Genomic DNA, 14,974 nt, shown 5'->3' with positions numbered 1-14,974 from the left:
TGCCCCTCCCCCCGCAGCGCACCACATCCCTGCTCCTCTACCTACCTCCAGGCGCTTCCTGCCACCAAACAGCTGTTTGGCAGGACTTAGAGGTTTCCAGGAGGGAGGGGGGAGGAGCGGGGAGCCACATGCTCCGGGGAAGAGGAGGCGGAGAAGAGGTGGGGCAAAGATGGGGATTTGGGGAAGGGGTTGGAATAGGGGCAGGGAGGGGGCGGAGTTGGGGTCGGAACTTTGGGGAAGGGGTTGGAAAGAGGCAGGGCAGGGGCATGGCCTCATGGAAGGGGTGGAGTGGGGGCGGGGGCAGCATCAGTGATGCGGCCCTCAGGCCAATGCATTAGTCTTTGTGCGGCCTTCCTGGTAATTTGAGTTTGAGATCCCTGTACTGGTCTATAGTTTTTTCTAAGAAAAGCAATTATGCCAAACTGTACCAAATTATTTTAATTCTATTTTCATAATTCTCTATCCTTAAAACTACTCCTTTCCTTTACATCACTCACTGTTGTAAGCTGCTGCTGCTGCTAGCCTCTGGCTGTAACATGCTGTGATGAATTGGTCCTGAGGAGTCAGCGTTTCCTGACAGCGAATTGGACAAGACAGGAAGAGAAAAATGAAAACGAAGGGGGAGAAAGACCAATGGCAAAAGGGGCAGGCAGCAACTACCAATGTTTATCAACGAATAGTCCCATCAGCTGTATATGACATGCAAACATATTCATATAATTGCTGTACGCAAGACAGACATCTAAATCTCAATTTTCCTAAAGTTATCTGCCATGAAAGCCAAAAATGTAAAGGTCGGACTAATTCTCATCAGCGTGGGGGTGAATAGCACAGACTAATGGCAGGTTTCAGAGTAACAGCCGTGTTAGTCTGTATTCGCAAAAAGAAAAGGAGGACTTGTGGCACCTTAGAGACTAACCAATTTATTAGAGCATAAGCTTTCGTGAGCTACATCTGAGGAAGTGAGCTGTAGCTCACGAAAGCTTATGCTCTAATAAATTGGTTAGTCTCTAAGGTGCCACAAGTCCTCCTTTTCTTTTTACAGACTAATGGAAGTCTGGCTCTTGACTTACTACAACGAGCAGGTCTCTTCTTTCGTGGACTTTCCACATCTTCCATGTCTGTTCCAGTGCTTTCCTCTGTTGTGGCTGCTGCTGATGCCGCTGCCTTTCTTTTCTTCTGTTAAAAAGATAAGAAAGTGGTTAAGACAACAGCAGAAATTCCAAGTAGATTGACTAAATAAGAGTGAGGTAGAAGCTATTTACATGTGTTACTCTGTGATTCTAAGTCATCTAACCTCATTTGTCCCACAATCTCCACAACACCTGATCTGAACATTCACTATACCCTATATGCAGAAGGCAACTGACTCAAAATATTAATCTAAAAGTTAGACACAGTACTGATTACAATATACAATTGTAAACAGTTCAGTTTTACCTTTCCACAAAAAGCTATTCGTATTTTAAGAATGTTTTATTTTAAATTATAACAATCCACATTTCTAAATCAAGGCCTCTCTAATTTTAGTAATAATTTAAAATTAATCATCAAAGGAGCAATCTGACTACCCTAAAATAATATAGAAAATGTTCTTACCCAACATTAAAATTAATTTCATTTTTAGTAATTAACATTTACCGTATTAAGTCAAACTTTATCTGAATCCAAAGGCTTAAGGCCTGTTTTTGCACAGCTAAAAAGTATCTAACACCCAGAGACAGCACATTCTTTTTTCCTAATGGCAACTACAGGGTCTCTTCCAAAGAGAGCTACAAGGGAATGTTGAACTCTATTCAAGACACAATCTTAAAACTTCTGAATATATAGCACTGTTATCTGTGTATTACAATTAATCCCACTGTTGCAAAGTATTCTTAAGGTGGCTATGGAAACTTTTTTTTTTTTTTTTTTAAAGTCACATCATTTTGTAAAGGATGTGTTGGCCCACATACATAACTTTGCTAAACATTGGGAAAGTTTAACTTGCTTTTCTAGTAACTGAATAAGAATGTACTGCTTTCCTAAAATATCTTTAAAAGCGTTACAACTTCACATAGCTGATAGGAGAAGGGGAGAGCACATTACATCTTTCCTTTCCAAAGTGTTGCTTCATGATTACCATCTAAACCCTGCTGGGCTGAACAGATTGGTTCGATAATTACATACAATAACTGCAGTGGGCAGGTAACCCTCAGCTGGCACAGGGCAGCTCCCCTGTGAGAACTTCCATATGCAAACTGCACTGATGGAGTGCATTAGGTACATCTTTCCTGCCGGTGCACAGGCCTGATTAACGCCAGCCAAGACTCCAAGGTTAGCATGTCAGCAGATTTGTGATGCATTAGGCAGGAACAAACACAGACGCTTTTGTTCGTTCTGACCAAAATTAAGGAGGAATATCTCAGCACTGTATTGCCTTTATACAGGAGATAATGCATTCCTCCTGTGAGAGATTTTAAACGCTCTTCGTAAAAACAGATATCAATTACGTTCTACACAAAAGAAAAGTACATTTATCTTGTTTCCAAGATTATTTAATAAAAAAAAGGATCTCAATCTTGATGCAGGTGAATCACATGGCAACAGAAATCAGGCGGTATTCATCTCACAAAAGCAACACTTGTGTTTGAAACAGAATGTGAGAAGGAAGTATGAATCACTGTAACCCATATTTCCCTGTTTATTTTCTAACAATTAGGGAGTGCTGTCAGCATGCTAAGCTCTGAAAAAACATAAGACATGGCCCTTACTCTAGGGAGTTTAGTTTAAAAGTTATGGAGGCTTCCTCTGGAATAAAATGTTGGTATCTTCTTGTTATGCTAGAGCTTGTGCACAGAACAGAGCTATTATGCAGTGATCTGCCTCGATCTTCCACTCTGAGCTTCTGGTAGTCCAAGACTGAGGGTCACCCCAAGCATGGGCTTGCACCCCTGGCTATTTTGACAAACGAACATTGATGGATCTATCCTGTATGAATTTATCCAGTTCTCTTTTGAACCAGTTATACTTTTGACCATCACATCCCACAGCAATGAGTTCCACAGGTTAGTTGTGCATTGCATGAAAAGTACTTCCTCTTATGTGTATTAACCTATTTATTTCATTGGGTGTCCTCGGGTTTTTGTATTGTGTGAAAGGGTAAATAACTTCTCCGTTCATTTTTTCCATACCAGTCATGATTTTATACACCTATCCTATCCTGCTTTAGTTGTCTCTTTTCTAAGCTGTGAGCACATCATGGATTTATATAGTGCATTACAATATTTTCTATTCCTTTCCCAATAGTTCCTAATATATTGTTAGTCTTTTTTGACTGCTGCTACACATGGAGCAGAATTTTTGAGAGAACCATCCAGGGTAGTGCCAAGACTTCTTTCTTGGATGGTAACAGCTAATTTAGAACCCATCATTGGGTATGTACAGATGGGATTATTTTTTTCCCCCCCAATGTGCATAACTTTACACTTATCAACACTGAATTTCATCTGTATTTTGTTGCCCAGTCACCCAGTTTTGTGAGATCCCTCCAACACCTTGCAGTCTGCTTTGGACTTAAATATCTCGTTAGTTTTTGTCTCTTTAGCAAACTGCTTCTCAAATTCTCTTTTCCTGCCTTATTATATACTTTTACATTTTACTTGCCAGAGTTTGTGGTCCTTCCTATTTTCCTCATTAGGATTTGACTTCCAAATTTTAAAGGATGCCTTTTAGCCTCCAACGGCCTCCACTGGGCTGTTCAGCAACTGTGGCATTCTTTTGGTGGTCCTACCATCTTTTTTGATTTGGGATATACATTTAATCTGAGCCTCTATTATGTTTTTAGTAGTCTCCATACTGTTTGAAGGCATTTTACCCTTGTGACTGCTATTTTTAATCTCCATTTAAGCAGCGTCCTTCTTGTGTAGGTTCCAAATTTCACTATTTGTTTGGTACCTTCCTCCCTAGAAGGATGTTAAATTTAATTACATTACGGTCACGATTTCCAAGCGGTTCAGCTACAATTACCTCTTGGACCATATCTTGTGTTCCACTTAGGACTAAATCAACAATGTGGGTTCCAGGAGTAGAGTACTCCAAGAAGCAGCCCTTTATGGTGTCTACAAACTTTATGACTGCATCACAGCCTGAGGTGACAATATAAGGATAGTTGAAATCTGTTATTGTGTTTTCCCTTAGCATTTCATAGTCACGATCACCATCCTGGTCAGGTGGTCGGTAACATATTCCTATTGCTCTATTAATTATTAAAGTATGGAATTTGTATCCATTGAAATTCTACAGTACAGTTTGATTCATTTAAGATTTTCACCTTATTTGAATATACTTTTAAAAACAAAACACACAAAAAAAGAACAGTGCCACTGGTCTATCAACATAACATACCCTGTAATTCCTATATATTTTGTACCCTGGTATCATTATGTCCCATTGATTATCCTCATTTCATCAAGTTTCTGTGATGCCTATTATATCAATATCCTCATTTAATGCGAGGCGTGCTAGTTCACCCATCTTATCATTTAAGCTTCTAGCCTTTGTATATAAGCACTTGTACATTTTGTCAATAGTTAGTTGCTTGCCTTCATGTGTTATGTTTAAATGAGACTTATGTGACTGTTGCTCACTAGCTCCTACCTGTACCATCAACTTCTATGCCAGGACACAGAGTTCCCTCTTCAATAAATTCATCAAAGGATGTCTTCACCTGAAACGTTGGGCTCCTCTGCACTTTTTGGTTTTCCCTTGGCCACCAGTTTAAAAAAAATCCTCTACAACCATTTTAAATTTATGTGCCAGCAGCGTGGGTCCATTTTGATTAAGGTGAAACCCACTCATCCTTCCTGTATAGGCTCTTCCTTCCCCAAAAGGTTCCCCACTTCCAAATAAACCTAAATCCCTTCCCCCTACACTGTCATCTTATCCACGCATTTAGACCTTGCATTACAGTCTGTCTTCCTAGCTCTGTACATGGAACTGGAAGCGTTGCAGAGGATGCTACCATAGATATCCTGGACTTTTAATCTCTTACTTCGCAGCCTAAATTTGGCCTCCAACACGTCTCTCTTACATTTCCCTATGTCACTGGTATCTACATGTACCATGACCACTGGTTCCTCCGAAGCACTACTACAAGCTATCTAGATGTATCAGGAGATCTGCTACCTTTGCACTCAGCAGGCAATTCACCATGTGGTTCTACCAACCATCAAAACACACAACTTTCAGGAAAGGGGGACTTGCTTGGTGAGAACCAACCCTCTCTTTCCATCTAGCAAGCCTTCCAGAGTGGTTTAAGACAGGCCCTTGGCAGTAGGAGTAGCACAGTCCCTTCCATTCTATCCTGAAGCCACAACTGAAATACTGGACCTACAAAATCTAGCATAGATGCAAGGGCTTTCTGGCATGGTATGTTACTGAAAACAGAAAGTACCCTTTGCCACAGCCAGGTCAAACCTGAGTGGCGGTGTGACCTTATGCGTCAGGTTGCAATGAAGGGAGCAGGCCCAGCCCTGCAGGTCAGGAGCTCCTGCTACTGCAGGGTGAGCGAGGCAGGCTTGCTTTCCAACTCTCCCCCGTGTCCCTGTAGGGCCTCCTCTCTGGGCTGGGCCAGGATTAGAATTGCCGTGCTGGGCTGCTGTGGGTGGCTGGTGCCCTCTTAGTAGGGTGAGGAGGTGATGGCAGAAGAGAAGGATGCTGGCCTACCATTTTGGGCCACACACATGAATCTGGCCCCGGGGTGGGCTGCAAAAAAACCTGACAAAATGCAGTTGGTGGGTCACATTAGTAAAAAGTTAAGAACCACTAAGCTATGAGACCTATATTCTGCTCTCAGTTTAAACACTTCAACAAAACCACTGCAAATGAATGAAAGCTGACTAGGCCTATGGCACCCCACCAGAAGAAAACAGAAAAAGGGGCACAATAAATAAAAACCTCAATGCATGCAAACAAAAACACCTATAGGTAAGTAATGTCGCCATCTAGGGAATGAAAGTGATTGCACCTGGCTTAAGTAAAGTACATTAGGTTTTAAAAACCTAGGGCCTGATTCAATAGGAAATGTATACAGTCTTCTGTGCTGGACAAGGACACAAAAGACTCAGAAGGTCACAGATGTCAGCTCTGCAGCAGGCCAACCTAATACAGCAAAGTCAGCAAAACAACAGAAACAGATTTCGTTCAGCACACAGATCCAAACCACATTGATTCACAGGGGGAGGAGAACTCATGTTAATGAGCTCTCCTTGCTGGGCAGATCTTTACACCTGATTCAGCAGAATATTAACAATGAAACTATGGTAATGCAATTTTTAACTAGGGGACTAGTTCCAGTGCAAAATCATAACTTAGGCCTGGTCTACATTGCCACTTAAGTTGATGTAAGTTATGTTGCTCAGGGGTGTGAAAAAAAATTACCCTCCTTAGCAAAGTAGCTTACACCGACCTAACGCGGTGCCTACATTGCCCTGTGTTGGCAGGAGACGCTCTCCTGCCAACTTACCTTCCACCTCTCAGGGAGGTGGAATACTGAAGTCGATGGGAGAGCACTCTGTCATCAACTTACTGTGTCTTCACCAGAACTGCTAAATCAATGCCGCTGCAATCCATGCAGTGGCTGCGATTTAGCATGTAAGCGTAGACAAGCCCTTAGAAAAGCTTGAGGTAGTACTTCAGAGGACTTCAATCTCCTGTAGTTTTTGGTTTGGTTTCATACTTTCTGCATGAGATCTTTAATGTATGGCTGACTGAGCAGTTATTAGACACTATCTTTTCAATCAATACTTGTAGAGAAGCATTTGTGCACATTAATTCTGTTGCTGTTAGAGCAGCCAAAATATCCCACCTGCAAAACAGAGTGGACTACCCTTGATCTTATTGTCATCGGTGGAGTCAACGTTTTTATCAATTTGTTTATAAGTCACTGTTTTGTTATTAGATTAAATGAAGCTTTAACATACTATTTCACTACAATAAAGTGAAAAATTCTTACACTTTTGCTGTAAGTTGGTTTAGAAATATGTTACTGATTAAAATTACTTTGTATGACATAGGGCTGTACAAAATACATACAAAGAAGGACGTTTCAATACCTAGGCCCATCTCTCAATCACAGAAATGTAGGGCTGAAAGGGACTTGACGGGTCATCTAGTCCAGGCTCTTGCACCGAGGCAGGACCAAGTAAACCTAGACCATCCGTGACAGGTGTTTGTCCAACCTGTTCTTAAAAACCTCCAATGACGGGGATTCCCCAGCATCCCTTGGAAGTCTATTCCACTACTTAACTACCCTTCGAGTTAGAAAGATTTTCCTCATATCTAACCTAAATCACCCTAGCTGCAGATTAAACCCATTACTTCTTGTCCTATCTTCAGCAGACACGGAGAACAATTGACTACAGTCCTCTTTATAACAGCCCTTACTATATTTGAAGACTGTTACCAGGTCCCCATCCCAAGTCTTCTTTTCTCAAGACTAAAATATGCCCAAGTTTTTGTTTTGTTTGTTTAAAACCTTTCCTCATAAAAGGATTAGAAAACCTGGCCTATCATTCTTGTTGCTCTCTTCTGTACTCTCTCCAATTTATCCACATCTCTCCTAAAGTATGGCACCCAGAACTAGATGCAGTACTCCAGCTGAAGCCTCACCAGTACAGAATAAAAACAGGACATTTAAAAGCCAGGTCTTACATGCAGCACTCTTGTTAATACTCCCCAGAATATTAGCTTTTTCCGCAACTGCATCACATCGACTCTTATGCAATTGGAGATCCATGATAATCCGCATGTCCTTTTCAGTACTACCACCTAACTAGTTATTCCCCTTTTTGTAACTGTGCATATGAATTTTCCTTTCTAAGTGTAGTACTTTCAACTTGTATTTATTAAACTTCATATTGTTGAATTCAGACTAATTCTCCAGTTTGTCAGGCTTATTTTGAATTCTAATCCTGTCCTCACAAGTGCTAACAACCTCTCCCAGTTTTGTGTCATTCGTAAATATTATAAACATACTCTCCACTCCATTATCCAAGTCTTAATGAAAATATTGACTAGTACCGGACCAAGGATGGACCCAACCTGCTACATCTCTCCAGTCTGACAGCAAACCATTGATAACTACTCTTTGAATACAGTCTTTCAACCAGTTGTGCACTCGCCTTTCAGTAATTTCATCTACACCACATTGGCTATAAGAATGTCACATGGGACTGTGTCAAAAGCCTTATTAAATCAAGATATACGTCTACTGCTCCCCCCACCCAGGCTATAACCCTGTCAAAGAAGGAAATTAGGTTGGTTTGGTATGATTCATTCTTGACAAATCCATGTTGGCTATTAGATATAACCCAATTATCTTCTATTAAACAATCTGTAAGCATATAATCTGTTCCAGTATTTTGCCAGGTACCAAAGTTAGGATGACTGTCTTATAATTCCCTGGGCCTTCTTTGTTCCCCCTTTTAAAGAGAGGTATTATGTATGCTCTTATCCAGTCCTCTGGGATCTTAACTATACTCCATGAGTTCTCAATATTGTTTCAGCTTGTTCCTTAAGTATCATAGGGTGATTTTCATCAGGCCCTGCCAACTTCAGTATCTCTCATTTATCTCAATACACTTAAACCTGTTAGTTCCGTATTTTGGTTTGAATTCCTTCCCCGTTGTTGTTAGTACTGTGTTGAGTATCTGGCCACCACTTGCCTTTTTAGTGAAAACAGAAGTAAAATAGGCTTTAAATCCCTCAGCTTTCATGATGTCATCCCTTAGCTCTCCTTCCCCACTAAATAGAGGACCTACACTTTCCTGTCTTTCCCTTGCTCCTAATATATTTATAGACCCTCTTCTTATTGTCTTATGTCCCTTGCTAGATGTAACTCATTTTGAGCCTCTGCCTTTCTGATTTTACCGCTACATGCTTGTGCTATTCTTTTATATTGCTAAGCAATTTGTCCATGTTTCCACATTTTGTAGGACTCCTTTCTGATTTTCTGGTGATTAAAGAGTTCCTTAAGGAGCCATATTGGCTTCTTATTATTCTTATCTTTCTTTGGCTTGGGATAGTTTACTGTTGCACATTTAATCTCCTTGAGAAACGGCCAGCTCTTAACTACTTTATCCCTCAGATTTTCTTCCCATAGGAGCTTACATACCTCGGAGTTGTGAAAGTCTGCCTTTTTGAAGTTCATTGTCCCTTATTCTGCTTCTCTCACTCCTTTCTTTTCTTAGAATTATGATATCTATTATTTCATGATCAGTTTCACCCACATTGCCTTCAACCTTCAGCTTTGCAACCTATTCCTCCCTGTTAGTGAGGACCAAGTCTAAAATGTCTGTCTCCCAGTTACTTACCTTTGTCTATCAAGTTTTGTCCTATAAGGGCAACAACAGTAATGCTTATTTGATAATGCAGATTCAATTTTAGTTATATGACTGCCTCAGTATCATTCTTCATAACATATTCCACATTTTAACTTTTCCCCAAAAAATTAGGGGGCAGTTTTCATGAAATGATTAAATTTACATCTGTAAATAAATTTGCTAGAGGGTTTTCTGCACATGAATAGTTCTATAGCTTTCATTAAGAACTGGTCCCACTAGCATACGTTTCTTCTGTATAAACATCCACATAGATCCCACACAAGCAGTTGCATACTGACAATAGGAAATCAGTATTTACCTGTAGGGTTAATATGCTAGGATCCTTTGCTGAAATGTGTGAATTATAAAATCTCCTCCATTGTGCAAGTAGGACTGTACATTTTACTAACTGGAAAGAGCTACTTGTGCAAATGTTCTGCACAACAAAAGATTCCATATGCGAGAGAAAATTTAGAGTTCAGTCTACTTAAATACAAGTACCTCTGGAAGTATTAGATTTTTGTCAGTAAACATGGATTTCATCATACACATATAAACCAACAAAAAATATTTTCGTTACTAATAATCTAAATGTACAGATAAGCAAAGAAAAATGTTGCTCGAGAACTTAAGAGTTTGATTAACTGATATTTACTTTGTATCTTCCGATGTGATGCTGACAATTTGTATTTTAATAGTTACAAAGCTAACTTGCTGAATCTCAATATCTACTTCATTAAATAATTGTCTGCCCCACCCAATTTCCCAACTGTGAAAATTTAAATTGATAAAATACTTAAAAACAAACATTGATATTATACATCAAAATTATAAAAAAATAAAAATATACCAAGCCAAAATAAAAAGATTAATATACCCCTAATCTAGTACTATACTAATTGTACATAAAGAACACCTTTTTGTTCAGTGCCTAGCACAACGGGGTCCTGGTCCAAGGCTGGGTCTCCTAGGTGCTGCAATAATACAAATAATAATACTGTACACAATACCTGAATTCCAATAGCAAATTGATGACATAAGGATGTTCGTTTAAAAGTAAGTATTTAGGTCTAGATATGTAAGGTAAGAAACCTGAAATGAAACCAAAAGGTAACTAGACTTATGATTTTACCTCACACTTTGGCCCATCTGGAATTTTTTAGACTCTTGGAAAAAAAAAATGTGTAAATTAACTGCAATGTTCATCTGTTCAAATGTCATTACAACTAAATATACATTTTCTTTCCCAAGGTATTATTTACTGCATGTGAAAGTATACCTGCTAAAATAGTGCTATATTAAAAACTTTCAGAGCAATTACTTAAATTAAAATTAGCCCATGTGTCTGCTTATGAAATATGCTGTAAAGCTAACAAACGTTTGTGACTAACTTTCCTATTTCCTTACTTTCTGATTTGGGCTAATTATGACATCCGTTTTCCATATCATTTTATTTAATTCTTTTATTTAGTTTAAAACAAGATCCATTAAAAGCTGATTTTAAATGTAAAAAGAAGAAACCTTTTGCACAGGCTTGGTTCGCAAATCTCCATTCTCTGAAAAACGGAAGTCCAGTACGCCATCATCCTTTTTCCCAATCGCCTTAAGACCTTGCAAAAGTATTTCTCGGAAATGCTGATAAAGAGGTTTCTCTTCATAGCTCAATAACTTCACCTTTTCCATGTACTTGGCTATTTCATCTGAGGGAATGGTACATAAAATTAATTTCTATTTAAAGCAGTTGGTAATCAATAGGTTTTACCTAAAAATGTGAGAATTATGTATACACCCTTTTTGGGGTTCTTTGATATGGATATTTAAACATAATTATAGCGGTTTAATACAGCATATTTTAGAAAGAAAAAAAACCATCCCAGGGCTCATTAATAAATTATCACAGCACCACTTTTCTACATTCATTACACTGAAGGAAGTACTCAGCCCTTAAAAACTATTTTTCAATATGCTTATCTCCTCTACAGTGAGCCTTTTATTCAACTGATATTTCTTCCCTGCATTTAAGATGATCCACTACAGGTGAAATAAGAGCCTGAACCCAGAACTTTGCCAGGTAAGTCAAGGAGAAACTATTTTTCGTGCATTTTATTTTAATCAAAGGCAGGGAATTTTCATCATTTCACCTTTAAAACTATAGTTGCTAAAATACTAATAAGCATGAAACAATCCTGTATTGACAATTAGGATTGGGTGACCCAAGAAAATTTTTCCATTTCTAATTTCTGCAAAAAAGCATGTATAGTTAATGTCAGGACTTTGAAAATCTGCTAGCCAACTCTCATATGGCGAGACACAAGCTTTCCCAGACAAGTGCTTCTTTAGAATCTAAGCTTAACAAAAATTAATTTCTAACCCTTACAGTTGTGAAGATATTTCCAAATATGAAATGAGCGTGAGCCAGTGCAATATCTTCTAGTCTGCAGATTAAACTAGTGACTGCTACTGTTCACACCTTTCCTATAACAGAAAGAAAACTTACCTGTCTTGTAAATTTAATTACTGCTATTCAAAACATTGATCAGTTTCACTTTACTGCTGTTTGGGAAGGCAGAAGCAGAGGCAGGTACTGGCTCTAGTCACTGGGGAGAACTTAAAGGGTATGTCTACACAGCAGCTGGGAGGTATGACAGAGTAGATGGACTCGTGTTAGCATGCTAAAAATAGCAGTGAGAACACTGCCACCTAGGTGCAACCTAGCCAACCGCTGAGGCCCAGCCCAAGCCACTGTGGGTGCTGCAACATCCACACTACTATTTTTAGCATGCTAGCTCAAGCTGAGCTAACATGAGTCTGTCCATCCATGCTGGGAATCACACCTCATAGCTGCAAGTGCAGATATAGCCGAAGAGGCGATAGGAGGAACAGAAGATCAGAGACACCTCTCCCAGATGGACTACATGCTGACAACAATCTGACACCCACTCAATCTTTCCAAGCAGCTGAATTGTCATCTGTCAGTGTTTGTATTCAACTCAAGAATAGAAATTACTACACATACCCAAATATTAAAGTAGTTACTGCCACATGAAAATGGGAATTTCAGATATGCTGTGAGTGCATTCCTGGGCCTAACTGAATAATCTACCTAAACCCTATTAAAGTTAGTAGTAGTATGGTAGAGGTGGCCAGTCAGGTTTCTTTGAAGAATGAATCATTAATGCTTTATTTCAATGTGCTTTATCTTTTTTGAGAGACTAAGGATTAACTGTTTGTCTAATAAAATAAAACCCCAAGTACTAATATTAAAAAAAAAGGCTCTTCCTACCTGGTTTTTCTCTCTCAGGAAAGCACTTGTTCATCAAATCTGTAATATTCTCACTATATCTGAGAAATAAAAGCGGAAGAATCAATTGTTTAGATTGCAGATAAATTATATTTAATAATAATTGTGAAACAGCTTGTTCATTCACAGCTGATCTGTATTTCTTTCAAAACATATATCGTTAAAACATTAAAAGTTAAGAAAAAAATGTAAATATTGACATGTAAATAAAAATAGTTCTAATATTGTATAATCCTTTTCTTACAGTCCTTTTGTTTTGATTCTGTTATCTTTTATATTTATTAGTGATTACAGAAAGAAATCGGAAAATTGGAAAGCTTAATTTTGTTTCTATCTAGGTAACTGGCTCCTTGTATGACAATATCTGTTCTTACAATATCAAAGTCTTACTTTCTGTGAAAGGGGAATATTTATCCACATTTGTAAAGGGCTTTGAGATCTTTGGATAAAAAAGTGCAATGTAAGCACTTTAAATTCTGCAGGATCCTTGTGATCACATACTCTTCACTTCACCTAGAAAAGAAAATTCCCTCTGCAGGGCCAGCTAAATCCCTGTTTAAGAAAACAGAGTCGCAGCACTGTGCTGTTCCCAAGCACCTGACTTGATAAGCAAAGGAAGAGGCTTGAGCTCCAGGTGTGAGAGAAACGGAAGAAGAAATATAAGAATGCAGACCCTATATAAAATTGAACATCTTATATTTAAAGTGAGTTTCATCTTGAGATGCTTTAAAGTAACTTCCCTGTGTCAAGATGAAACTTTCAAAAGGCAAGCTGCATGACCTATAGCCCAGTTCCAAGTATTACTGTAAATTGTCTTGTTTGTGAAAACAGTGGCAATATTGGTCATAAGATTTTTATATTTATTTTTAATTTAGTTGCTAAGCTGTTGGTTTTTTTTTAAAAATGAGCTACTTTTATAGCATTTTTCATAATAAATTTTCCATAAATTTATGGCATGTCACAAAGACCTTTTGCCTAGATAAGACCATGCCAGCTTCTTCAAGTGGTTTCATGTCCACAACTAAAATTACTAGTTTAAAAAAAGGACTTTCCCAGAATTGACACAAGCTAATGACCTAATTCAAACCTGAGTGGATCACATTGCTGCATGGCTCCAAGGTAGGTCTTACACCTGATTTGTCCATATACGTTGGAGGGAGATGATGCAAGGATGATTAAGCAAAGTTTGAAAACTATAATAATCAAGGGGAAGTCCAAGAAACCATCAAGGATTAGGCACCACACAAGAACAGAATTCTAAGGAGGAAACAATTAGCTCTGAGCTATGTGTCAGTTATTAGATATTTTCATTTCAGTACTGAGTTTTTAACCAGCTCTAAGTCCCAAATTTGATTGACTTTGGTTATAACTCCCAACTAAAGAATTCAGACCGGCACCTTCCTATAATTCTCTTTAGCATTTATAAGGATTATTTCTAGGACTAAATTAGATGATTTAACTCATTTTATGACTTAACTTCAATCCAATGCAGAGACTAATCCATTGATTTGATAGTTGTACTGCTTTATTCTTAATAATAATAGTGGAGAGCTTTGGTGATTTTTATTTTGTTTTTGTTGAATTATTTTAATAAAATTTAACAAAAGATACTGAGATGCACTTCATTCAATAAGCAACGGGAGCCCAGAACCTTTGTGGTCATGGGTGAATATATCAGCCAGTCAATGTAAAAGACTTCAGCTCTCTCACCAACCTTTCCAAACTACATAGATGTAGAAAACTGTGGCTCAGAAGAAGATGTTCCACTTTAAACCCTCATATGCCAATTCCTTCTTCCATCCATGCAAGGACAATTTCTGCTCTAGCTTTTCCTGCTCAGAGCTATTACTACTCCCCCTCACTCCTCCTTGCACTGATGCCTTTTATCAGTTCAGCAACTAAAAGAGCAGAGAAGTTGCTGCTCCGAGAAATGTTGAGGCAGCAGCATTAGCAGGAGGGACAAGAAGTTGCTCTGAGCAATGACTGCCAGGTAGCGGTGGCAAAAGCAGTACTGCAGGCACATGACAGAACTTACTCTCGGCTAAGATGGCAAACAGTGGGCAGAGGAAATGAGGGAGGACGATTCAGTGTTTAGGGCAGTAGTCACGAACTCAGGAGATCCAAGTTCAGTTCCTTAATCTGCCACGGACTTCCAGTGTGACTTTGTGTAGGCTATTTAGTTTCTGTGCCTCAGTTCCCCATCTGTAAAATGGGGGTGGTAATGCTTTGTCTACCTCACATGGGTGCTGTGAGGATAAATACATTAAAGATTGTGAGGTGTTCAGAGTAACAGAAGCTACTATAAAGATAC

At 38.8% G+C, this 14,974-nt stretch overlaps 1 protein-coding gene across 4 annotated transcripts in view; it reads right to left on the bottom strand.

Annotated features, from left to right (window-relative positions):
• Positions 1-14,974, bottom strand: part of VRK1 (VRK serine/threonine kinase 1) — a 119,057-nt gene that overhangs the window by 79,203 nt on the left and 24,880 nt on the right. For 3 of the 4 annotated variants that reach the window (XR_012159554.1, XM_073349604.1, XM_073349606.1), the window contains exons 10-13: positions 12,646-12,704; positions 10,884-11,062; positions 1,074-1,179; positions 498-573 (exon numbers count right to left, since the gene is read on the bottom strand). Coding sequence is in view for 3 of the 4 variants with exons in the window: in XM_073349604.1 (XP_073205705.1) it covers positions 498-573; positions 1,074-1,179; positions 10,884-11,062; positions 12,646-12,704 (420 nt within the window). In the remaining variant the exon portion in view is untranslated. The remainder of the gene's footprint in view (positions 1-497; positions 574-1,073; positions 1,180-10,883; positions 11,063-12,645; positions 12,705-14,974) is intronic. The other variant, XM_073349607.1, reaches the window with a different exon arrangement.

Source organism: Lepidochelys kempii, chromosome 6 (genome assembly GCF_965140265.1).
Source record: "Lepidochelys kempii isolate rLepKem1 chromosome 6, rLepKem1.hap2, whole genome shotgun sequence".
Taxonomy (NCBI): Eukaryota; Metazoa; Chordata; order Testudines; family Cheloniidae; genus Lepidochelys; species Lepidochelys kempii.
The sequence above is the reverse complement of the archived record's forward strand: the minus strand, read 5'-3'. Positions and strand labels throughout refer to the sequence as shown.